At 39.3% G+C, this 12,367-nt stretch overlaps 1 protein-coding gene across 1 annotated transcript in view; it reads right to left on the bottom strand.

Moving 5' to 3' along the window:
- Positions 1–448: 448 nt before the first annotated feature.
- Positions 449–12,367, bottom strand: part of LOC122678934 (cytochrome P450 7B1) — a 735,200-nt gene continuing 723,281 nt past the window's right edge. Inside the window, exon 8 of the mRNA XM_043879091.1 lies at positions 449–484. Within this exon, the coding sequence (XP_043735026.1) occupies positions 464–484 (21 nt within the window). The 3' untranslated portion in view covers positions 449–463. The remainder of the gene's footprint in view (positions 485–12,367) is intronic.

Consider the following 12,367-nt stretch of genomic DNA (forward strand, 5'->3'; position numbering starts at 1 on the left):
ATCTATTTTTTATTGTGTTTGGTATGGCATTTGACATAGAATGCATAGGTATTTTTTTTAATGATTCCCTCTAATTCTTTTAAAGTAGACATTTTGCTTCTTAAATAAAAACACTAGCCAAAAGGGGGTATTAACTCATATTATGATATGATAGAGCACAGAAAATGTGGCTATTGGAAAACTAAACATTTCCTATCATATCACAGTAGGAAAAGATAGGGCAATTACTCCAATAAATGACCCACTAGGATGATATTAGAATTTGAAGAAAGACAGATTTAGCATGTTAAAACTGCTTTGGAATGTGTAGGAGACCATGGTGGTATCAGAAGGAGGCTGTCTCTTTGATTTTTATTGTACAATCACACTATGCCTGTCACTTTTCCATGTTCTCCTGGGCAAGCCCTGCATCAACCATGGTGTTGGAAGGCAGAGTAGAACAGGCTAATTTAGAATTCCTTCCCTAGAGCACGACGTGATCTTCCTGTGAAAAATGAAAGTGAGAGAGAGGTCAGGGATTTATTCTTTGCTGTTCAGACCATATGAAAAAATTTTCTCCATTGTATTAACATTAATTTATTAAACAAATACTTTCATGCTCACATTCAGCATGTTTAAGACCCATGATTCTACAATAGAGGCAAGAGCAACATACCAAGAACCAGTTTAAAATACTAGAGCAAGAAAATAAATCAGCTATGAGACTATATTGTATAGTGCAGGGGGTATGGTGGTGGTGGTTTAGTCCCTAGGTTGTGTCTGACTCTTTGTGATCCTGTGGACTGTAACCTGCCAGGCTTCTCTGTCAATGGGATTTTCCAGGCAAGAATGCTGGAGTGGGTTGCCATTTGTTCCTCCAGGGGATCTTCCTGACCCAGGGATTGAACTTGCAGCTCCTGCATCACAAACAGGTTTGTTACCACTGAGCCACTAGCCAATATTTTATAATAACTATAAATGGAGTATAACCTCTAAAAATTGTGAATCAGTAAGCTGAACATCTGAAAATTATATAATATTGTACATCAACTATACCTCAATAATAAATAAATAAAATACTAGAGCAAAATAGGAAGAATGGTACAAAGAAAAGGATACTGTAGGTTAAGATTGAATTTCCCAATGATGATTAATTTGAGACTCCAAAGGGTGCCTTCTTCTCTAGGAAGAAGCTAGCTTATTTCTGTGGTAAGGGGGCTAAGGTGCAATTGTGCAGGTGACCCGCAGTAAGCAAGCAGGCCCTCTCTAGGTCAACTGCATGAAAAATGAGTCTATTTTCTTCTTATTCCCATCCATGCAATATCCTTCATTCCTGACCTTAAAAAAAAAAAAACACATTTTCTCTTATTATTATGAAATCAAATGATCTCATAATGAGGCCAAAATAATCACAATCAACAAATAGGCTTCTAGTGGAAAATTTTTTGTATCAATACACATAACACAAAGAGAGCAAATTTCTTTTAACGAATTGAACTTTGTGAACCCTAAGATTTCTGGATGAGCTGATTGAATGGCATCACTGACTCGATGGACATGAGTCTGAGCAAGCTCTGGGAGTTGGTGATGGACAGGGAAGCCTGGTGTGCTGCAATCCATGGGGTTGCAAAGAGTCGGACACGACTGAGTGAACTGAACTGAACTGAACTGAACTGAAGATTTCTGGTCCAAAGTATACAGTTGGTAATAAACAATCAACTGTTCATGAGTATTGCTTCTCTTGATTTTAGTTCATGCTCACAATACATGTATGCTATATGCATCAATGGAATGATGACTCAAAGTCCCCCAAATCATTTATATTAAATATTACCATAGGATATAATTTTCAAGAATATTCTTTTTTCTCTAAAAGCTGGGTTATATTTCTGCTCTGTCATTTACATTTTTGTATAAAATCTTGTGCCTTTATCTTAATATCTTTATTTGTAAAATAGGGAAATGATATCTAATATAACAATGATATGAGGGCACATGAGTATTTTTTTCAGTATGAAAGCACTTGGTAAATGATACACAATGCTACATAAACGTGTGTATTATAAGTCTTCAAACTAGTAAAGATTTTCCCATTGTTTTGGAAAGTTAATAGTGAGACAACCTGGCACCTGGGACCCAGGACCCCTTTGCTTCTTGACAAAGTCTCCTTGAGCAACAGAATACAAAGAAACAGTAAGGGACTAAAAATAACTGCATGCATGAGCAGTTGGGGCAAATTTTGAACAACAGGATGCAAAAAGACCAAAAGCTCAGCTGCCAGGTTTGAGGTGCCAGGAGCAAAACCAGGGAACTGTGGGTGATACCTGCGCAGAGCACCACTGAGGGGGTGACCCAGCCACCCCTAAGACCCTAAGCCACCCCTCCAGCCCAACCCAAGGTCATGTAAGGTACCAGCTCACACCACTCTACCGTCATCCTGCATGGAGCAATCAAGGGTACCTGTTGTTGTTTTTGCACCCTCGTCCCAAAAATGCACGGCGTGAATTTTTCATCTGGCCTCTTCTCCATTCCTATTGGTTAAACAGTCTAAGAACCCTGATCAGTAACAATATCAGGAATACCTTTGAAGAAATGAATTGAAAAGAAATAGTGAAGAGAAACACAGAACTGTTTGAATGATTGACGGAGAGCTGTTGGTGGAAATGTCGGAAGAAGCACGTCTAGTCGTTTTATTGTGATTCTGCATGGACTCCCCCGGTGGCTTGGGTGGTAAAGAATCTGCCTGCAATGCAGGAGACCTGGGTTCGATCCCTGGGTTGGGAAGATCCCCTGAAGAAGGGAATGGTAAACCACTACAGTATTCTTCCCTACAGAATCCCATGGACAGAGGTATAGCCCAGGAGGTCACAAAGAATCAGACATGACTGAGTGACTAACACTTTCACCTGCATGGTCCTTTATGGTTGTCACACAGGCACCCTGGCCGCCAGCGCTAAGCCTGGTTCCAGCTGTGTTTTCGTCTTCTCGCCTTCCAGCACATCCTACTGTTTATTAATATTTTATGTTTCTCTCTTCTCCTGCTAGAATGCCCTGAGGATCGGCACTTTGGCCTACTACCTACTGATAGATTACTGCAGCCTGAAAGAGTGTTCATGGGGGATGAGGTGCTCAGTGAGTATCCGTGGAATCAACATATGGAGGTTCAGTACTCACTGGGTCTCAAAAAAGTAGAGAGTTGTTCACAGAAAAGGCGTGTGGGAAGGAGGAGTGTCTCAGACAGATTCAGAAAACAAGTGACCTTGAGTAGAGAGACAATGACAGAGAGGAGAGACCTCTGGGCTGGAAATGACCTTTGATGTCCAGTGAAGGAATTCTTTCAATAAAGGAGCACTGGAGGAAGACAGAGGCTTCCCAGGTGGCACTAGTGGTGAAGAACATGCCTGCCAGCGCAGGAGACATAAGAGACAAGGGTTCGATCCCTGGGTCAGGAATATCCCCTGGAAGAGCCTGGCAGGTTACAGACCTCAAGGTCACAAGGAGTCAGACACGACTGTGGTAACTTAGCACACATGCATGCATGGCAGAGCATCGTTTCAAGCCCTAGGCTAATGACACCAGGAATATAAAGACTAATAAGCTAGAACTCTAGAGCAGGGGTCCCCAAACTCTGGGATCTAATGTCCAATGATCTGAGGAGGAGCTGATGTAATAATAATGGAAACAAAGTGCACAACAAATGTAAGGCTCTTGTATGATCCAGAAAGTATCCCCCCATCCTGTTTCATGGAAAAGTTGTCTTCAATGAAAGTGGTCCCTGGTGCCAAGAAGGGGCGCTGCTGTAGAGGCACTCAGCTAATCCTCACTACCCCTTCCAAGCATTAGCTCCCCCTTTTCTGAGACATCAAAAAGCTCTCACTTGTAATTAGAACCCCAGGTTTCACTCGCCCTGCCCACCCTCCACCTCACCTTCTGGGATCAGTTCTCATAACCACAGCTGGAAATGTCAGAGAATTTCACTCCCTTGCTCAAAATTTTCCCATGTCTTCTCATCTCCCTCAAAATAAAAGCCCAAGGCCTTGCAGGGGCCCACACGCTTGGAGTCCTCAGACTTCAACCCCTCCCTGACCTTCAGATCCGCTAGAGAAGGGATAAGCTAACCACTGCAATATTCTTAGGCTTCCCTGTGGCTCAGCTGGTAAAGAATCCGCCTTCAATGCGTGAGACCTGGGTTCGATCCCTGGGTTGGGAAGATCCCTGGAGAAGGGAAAGGCTACCCACTCCAGTATTCTGGCCTGGAGAATTCCATGGACTGTATAGTCCATGGGGTGGCAAAGAGTCAGACACGACTGAGCAACTTTCACTTCACTTCATACTGGCCTCTTTGCATTTCCTGTAAGATGCAAGCATTTCCTGCCCAAACCTCAAGATTTTCAGATTTTCCCTCTGACTGGAATGTTCTTCCCCCAAATAGTCACAAAGGTCCTTTCTCCTTTGATTCAGTTTTCCGCTCAACTGTCACTTTATTAGGGAAATCTTCTCTGACTACTCACCATAAAATAGCATGCCCCACTCCACTCTGACTCTGTCCCTCTTGGTCAGTTTTAATTGCTGTCTTGACTGATGCATAGCAGCTGATCAATAAATAATTTTTGTTGAATGAATGCATAATTTGTGCCAGACTTTGAATGATTGATAATAAAATGTGATCTTTCCACAAGAGCAAAATATTATGCATGAATTTACATTAAAATGAGAAACATGACTATTTGGGAGTAAAGAGAATTATGAGGAATTTAAATTTTCTTTAGATTTCTTTATATTTAGTTTTTACACGTTCTACAATAAACTATATATTTTTTAATAATGTGATACAGCTATTAGAAAAGCAAATTTCTGTTTGCTGTTAGTATGTGATACTAGATGTGGCTCATTAGTTTACTATATTCTCTTTGGAGAATTCTGGAGGAAAATGTAGTCTGACTTAAGTATCCCACAAAAAGTTGTAGTTTGTCTGAACTTTTGATCAATTTTTATCTCAAATACGGTGTCCCTATATCTTGGGTTTCCATATAACAACAAAATTTAGGAAATAACATAAATATCCAAAAGTAGAAAGTGAGTGAAACCAACAATATGCCTATACGAAAATGTATGTGTTTATAAGTACATAAAAAGAGATTTTTGAGGTCATACAACAAACTCTTATGAGTATGCAGAGTGTGGCAGTGATGAGAGGGAAATATTTTTATTAGTTGAACGTTTTAAAGTATGCATTTTATTGTCATTACACATTTTATATATGAAAATAAAATCAGATAACATACATCAAAATATGCAGAAACAGAAAAATATTCACAGTTTAAAAGTTTTAGAATAGTGTACAGGTTAAACCATCATTTATAAACATTAAATAAAGATTACACTGAAGTAGCTCAAATTGGCAACAGTGCTATCTCTGATTGCATGATTTTAAAGGAGTTTATTTTATTTCCTTTCCTTCTATACATTTATTAAACATATTTCAATGACCCCATTTTTCTTTGTTAATAAACAATCTTTTCTAAATGAATTAAATTTATAAGGAAAGCATATATAAATTTCTGTGTCTGAAGAGAGAATAAAAACTGCAATGCATATAACTACCACTACATAAAGACCTCATAAAATAGCAGAAGTACCCAAAGACCTCAGTAGATAAACAGTCAAAGACCGCAAAAAGACAATCTCTTTTGAGGACAAATAGCTAGGGATAACATACGGAAATAAATATTCATCATTAATCAACCAAATGCAAATTAAATGAGGTAACTCTTTATAGATTAAATTAGCAAAAAATGTAAATGATCATACTCAGTACTTTTGAAGGAACAGTATACCTACAATCCTCATGCCTTTCTGGATGCCCTCACCCATGGGGCATTTATGCAGAGTCCAAGCTCTGGAGACACAATGCTTTGCTGCAAATCATATCCCACCATTTTCTTGTTGGGCACTGTGGCATGTGGTTCATCCTCTCTGCAGCTGCAAGATGGGGATAATAATAATACCTCCTGATAACGTGCTATTGGGAGGATTTAATGAGTCAATACCCAGAAGTTTTTTAGAAGAATTAACAGATAATACATATTAACTATTAATTATTGACTAGGTATCAACTAGGATTTCAACAGGAAAGAGATAACACCCACATTAGTCTAATTCGAAGAGGATCTATTTTCAAAGGACTATTCACAAGTTGTGTGCAGAAGGTAGGGAAAGCGTAAGGGAGGGGGAAACCCTGGTTAAAGAAACTGAGGCTAACAGTACTGGGCTGTGCTTACACCTAGTCCAGAGGAATCATAAATAAAAGGAATTCCTGAAATATAGAAGAACACTTAGATATGTGTGAAAAGAGGAGTGATCTTCCAGTGGGAGAGAGACTCAAGACGGAGATGATATATGTATACATGTGGCCGATTCACTATGCAGAAACGAACATACCTTTATAAAGCAATTCTGTTGTTGCTTTGTTTAGTGACTACATTGTCTCTGACTCTTTTGCAACCCCATGGACTGTAACCCACCAGGCTCCTCTGTCCATGGAATTTCCCGGGCAAGAATGCTGGAGTGGGTTGCCATTTCCTTTTCCAGGGAATCTTCCCGACCCAGGGATCGAACCTGGATCTCCTGTATTGCAGGCAGATTCTTTACCACTGAACCACCAGGGAAGCCCAAGGCAATTACACTCAAATTTTTTTTAAAAAGGCAACTTAAGGAGAGAACCAGGGGGAGTAGATATTCCAACCTCATTTTTCTCTTTCCTTGTCTTGTCAAGGCTCCCCATTAGCTGAACATAGCTATTCATCTTTGTGGAAGGAGTCAATGGATGCAGCCCATGTGGCTGAGCCTCCTGGCACAGAGCAGAGTGCAAAAGGAAAAGAAATGGGTCTAGAGCCTGCCTGGCCTAGGCCCTCCTAGAGAGAGAGGCAAAAAGCAGATTTTTAAGTGTTGTAAATTCCCACCAGACCTTCCTGTCTTCTCCAAGGACTCTTTGAGGAAGCAAATATATTTCTTGTCTTTTCCTTGCAGAGTATCTCTACCAGTTTCCTTCAGTCCTAGGGGTCAGTGGAGCCCAAGCTATGAACATCCAACCTCTGTGAAGCATCAGCAAAGAATTTAAATACAGTCTCTTTTCAGAAGTTTGTCTCACACTCAGTGATGCTGCTGACTAGCCATCACTAGGCTCACTGTTGTTGTTTTTTTTTTTAATAATTTACTTATTTATTTTAATTGAAGGATAATTACTTTAAGACCAGAAACTATAAAATTCTTAGAGGAAAGCATAGGCAGAACACTCCCTGACATAAATCACAGCAAGATCCTTTATGACCCACCTCCTAGAGTAGTGGAAATAAATACAAAAATTAAAAAATGGGACCTAATTAAACTCAGAAACTTTTGCACAATGAAGGAATCTATAAGCAAGGTGAAAAGACAACCCGCAGAATGGGGAGAAAATAATAGCAAATGAAACAACTGACAAAGAATTAATCTCCAAAATATACAAGCAGCTTGTGCAGCTCAATACTGGAAAAACAAGCAACCCAATCAAAAAGTGGGCAGAAGACCTAAACAAACATTTCTCCAAAGAAGACATACAGATGGTGAATAAACACATGAAAAGATGCTCAACATTGTTCATTATTAGAGAAATACGAGTTAAAAATACAATGAGGTATCATCTCACACTAGTTAGAATGGCCATCATCAAAAAGCCTACAAACAATAAATGCCAGAGAGGGTATGGAGGAAAGAGAACCTTCTTACACTCCTGGTGGGAATGCAAACTGATACAGCCACTATGGAGAAGAGTATGGAGATTCCTTAAAAAAACTAGGAATAAAACTACCATAGACCCAGCAACCCCACTACTGGGCATATACCCTGAGGAAATCAGAATTGAAAGAGACACATGTACATCAATGTTCTTTGCAACCCTATTTACAATAGCCAGGACACGGAAGCAACTTAGATGACCAGATTGTTTTGAGCAAGTGGTTGAGGGCTGTCCACAGAGCATCAGAGGATGTTTGATGACATTCTAAGCCCTGCATATGATTGAAATGACTGTGATAGGGGCTAAGGCTTCATCACCAAGGACAAATCATTCCATGACTGAGCCACGGTTATTGACCAATGGCTAACTTCTGCTAGATTGAGAAACACTCTTGTTGGAAGCAAACCCCAGACCCTAAGAGTATGAAAAAGGACTCCAGAAATCTCAAAGAGTGGTAAATTAGGCAAATCAGTGAAAACTGAAAGAAAGACTCTACATTCAATTCAAAGATGGATACAAATACATAGCTATTCCATGGCTAAAATAACTGAATAAACTTGAAAAATAATTAGAATTCACTACTGCACCTATAGAGAGTTCTGTTTCTTTTGCCTGAGTCTTTTTAGTACTAAGGAAAAGATGGACTAAAAAAGTCCAGTGAGGAACAGGTATATTAAACTAACACATTTTCTCTAAGTCATTATATGAAAAGTGTGTGTACCTCCTCCACAAAAGCTCCAAGATTTAAAATACAACAGAAAATGGTAACAGTGAAAATGACAAATCTTCAGCTTCTTCTCATTTTTGTCCCAAGATACTTTTGGTGTCTGTACTTCTCATCTGCTCACTTTCTTTCTCTCTCTGCCTGTTTTTGGTAGCTCCTCTTCTTCCTCTCGCCTCTGAGTCTTCATTCAGATTAGCTCCAGGAAAGAAAAGGGAAGAAATCGTCTTGCTGTATGTCTCCCTCACCCCTGCAATATTTCACATCCCTTTTCACCAGGAAACTAGTTATGCAGCAAAAGCAGAGGAGACCCACCAATGCTGTGATGCCAAGAATGTTTTATCTTGTGAGTAAAGTAAACAGAAAGGGAAAAGAGATCACGTCATAACACCCAGAACGGTTTCAAGGGCAAAGAACAGCTATCGTCATCCTTAGTCCATGTTCTTCTCTTTGGACTTCCTCGGAAATGCTTTTCTTTTCTCCTTAATTATAAATGATCAACAATCTAGAATAAAAAGACAAGAAAATCATTTTCATCCTAACAATATATGGGAAAATATTACTGGCCATAACTTTGTAAATAATGGCTTTATTTAGATTTACTGTTGCTGCTTATATTTCTAAATAATCATCATTATGTGCTTATATTTATTGAAGCAGATTATCAAAATGCATAACATAGTCTTTCCATTAACTCTTTCACATTAATGAGTTGCTATTTAGCAAATTACTATTTCCCGTCACTAAAATGAAGGAAGCCAGTGGCCTGAATGATTTTCCAAAGTGCCTATTAATAAACACCCAAGGCATATATTAAAATACTAGAATGCAAAGGTCTTTGGGAAGTAGATAAGCATATGAACTAGGTTTTTAAAAGATGTGCAGTAACCCTTTCATGACCAGAGCATATTGTCTAAAAAAATTCCTCTTCCTGGTTTGCTTATGGCAATTTTGCAATGACTTAGACTTAACCAAGGCCATTTTCATCTCATTACTTTGTGGGGAAATACTAAATGATTATTTCTAGAGCAAGGATTTTCTGATTACATTACTCCATTTTTTAATTTCATTATGTTAGAGAGAGAGTAATATACAAGTCACCCACAGGAGTAGAAGAAAGTGAGTGGAATATGTTTGATTTCAAGACTCACTATATAATTGTACTTAAATAGTGAGTCTTGAAATACATATATATATATATATACACACACACACATATATACATATTTATGCTGCTCAGTAGTTTCACTCATGTCCAACTCTTTGCAAACCTGTAGACTGTAGCCCACCAGGCTCCTCTGTCCCTGGGGTTCTCCAGGCAAGAATATTGGAGTGAGCTGCCATGCCCTCCTCCAGGGTATCTTCCCAACCCAGGGATTGAACCCACCTCTCTGGCATTTCCTGCATTGCAGGCATATTCTTTACCCACCGAGCCACCTGGGCATGTTTGTGTTCAGTTGTATCCGACTCCTTTGCAACCTCATGGAATGTAGCCTGCCAGGCTCCTCTGTCCATGGGATTTTTTGGACAAGAATACTGGGGCGGGTTGCCATTTCTTCCTCTAGGGGAATCTTCCCGACCCAGGGGTGTATATATATATGATTTCAGGCTGAAATATGCATATATGTGTGTGCACATACACTTTCTAGGTTTCAAATCATATTTACATAGCTTACAGTCTCCTGATGTCATCATTTTACTAGTTCAAGTGAACTGTAGAAACTTTACCTTCTTTTACTCTGCTCTGTTTATGATATAATTGTATTTCTATTTCCCATACATAGATTTAGAACTATATCAGATAATATGACATTTTTTTTCTTCAATCATCAAACATAATTTTAAGACCTCACAAGAAGAAGGAAAACAAAATTTTACCTGTAGTTTTGCTCATCATGTTCTTGCTTCTTTCCTGAATTTCAAAATTTCCTTCTTCAATCATTTCTTTTCTGTTTAGAGAACTTTCTTTAGACATTCTTTTAGAGTAGATCTGCTGGCAATAAATTCTCGTAGTTTTTCTTTATCTGAGAATGTCTTGATTTTTTATTGCTAAAGGTTATTTTCACTGGGTATATGATTCTAGCTTGAGTTTTTATTATTATTATTTTTAGCACTTGAAATACACTCTACCATTTTCTTCTGGTTTCCATGGTTTCTGATGAGTGAAAAATGATTCAAACCCTTTCCCTTCTATATGTAAGATGCCCTTTTTTTCTCTGGCTGTTTTCAGTTTTTCCCCTTGCTTTTAGTTCTCACAAGTGCAAGCGTGATGTGTCTTGCCACAAATATATTTGGGTTTATGCCATTTAAGGCTTCTTTAGTTTCTCGAATCTGTAGATTTATATGTCTTGCCAAATTTTTCAGCCATTATTTTCCCTTCGAGTACTTTTTGCCCCAGTCTGATTCTTCACTCCTAATGAGACCTTAATGAGACCCTGATGGTATGAATGTTTACCTAGTTTATAATCCCTAAGTTTCTGGGGCTCTCTTTATTATTTTTTTCCACTCTTTTCTCAGACTGGGTAATTTGTATTATTCTATCTTCCATTTCATTGATTCTTTCCTCTGTTCTGTACATTCTGCTCTTGGTCCATCCATCTATTGGGCTTTTTATTTTGGTGTTATTGCTTTGCTATTATACTTTTCAACTCTAAAATGTCTATTTGTGGGGACTTCCCTGGCCGGCCAGTAGTTAAGACTCCAGCTCCCAATGCAGGGGTCGCAGGTTCCATCTCTGGTTGGGCAATGAAGATCCCACATGCCTATGGCATGGCCAAAAATAAATTCAAATGTCTATTTTTTTAATGCCTCCTTTTTTTTTTTTGCTGAAGCTTTCTATATCTTCGCTGAGTCTATTTTTTCATTTGTTTTGAATGTGTTCATTTTTCACTGAAACATTTTTATCAGAGCTGCTCTAAAATCTTGATGAGATCATTTTAAGACGGCTGGCATCTCAGTTTTGGCATCTGTTCACTGTATTTTTGTGTGGAGTTTGAGGTCTTCCTGGTTCTTACTTTGGCAAATAACTTTCTCTTGAAAATTGGACCTTTGTGTATCATGAAATGAGACTCTGGATCTTATTTAAACTTTTTGTTTTAGCTGGTCTGCTGTATTCCATGGGGCTTCTTCTGAGCCAACCCAGTGTTGAGAGGAATAACCATCTCATGTGCGCTGGGTAGCAGTGAAATTTCAGGATTCCCCTTTTGTCTTCAATGATGTGGGAGGGGAAGGGGTTGTCTTTACCAGATAGACCAAAGTCCTGGCTCCCTCTTTGGTTTTTTCTGATACTATTTGGGCAGGGGGGTTTCCAGATGGCTCAGTGGTAAAGAATCCACTTGCCAATGCAGGAGACACAGGTTCAGTCCCTGGGTCAGGAAGATCCCCTGGAGAAGGAGACGGCAACCTACTCCAGTATTCTTGCCTGGGAAATCCCATGGACAGAGGAGCCTATTGGCTACAGTCCATGGGGTTGCAAAGAGTCAGACACATCTGAGTGACTGGGCATACACATCTGGGCAGAAGTTTGGAGCATCTCCTTACGTCCTTATGAGCATGGAAGTCTAATCCAGCGTCATCCATGCCTCATTTAACCTTAGCTGACATGGATGGGAGTGGATTCACTTTTTTTTTTTTTCTTTCTGTAGTGTTTGGCTAGAGTAGAGCTCTTGCTGGCTAAAAGTTTTCTTTCTTGGTGGGCTGCCCCTTTCCTTTTGGGTAGAGAAAGCAGGTTTTTCTTGAAACATTTTTGTGTGTCTGTACCTGTTCGGTTTCTGGGTTGTCAGCTTCTTCAGTTTCTAGTCTGAGACAAGAAGGAAATCCAGAAAACTTGCCAGTGTGTCGTCCCTCGATCCCTCAGGTCTCAAGGACACTGCTTGTCCTTGCTTGTCTCA

Source organism: Cervus elaphus, chromosome 21 (genome assembly GCF_910594005.1).
Source record: "Cervus elaphus chromosome 21, mCerEla1.1, whole genome shotgun sequence".
NCBI classification, from domain to species: Eukaryota; Metazoa; Chordata; class Mammalia; order Artiodactyla; family Cervidae; genus Cervus; species Cervus elaphus.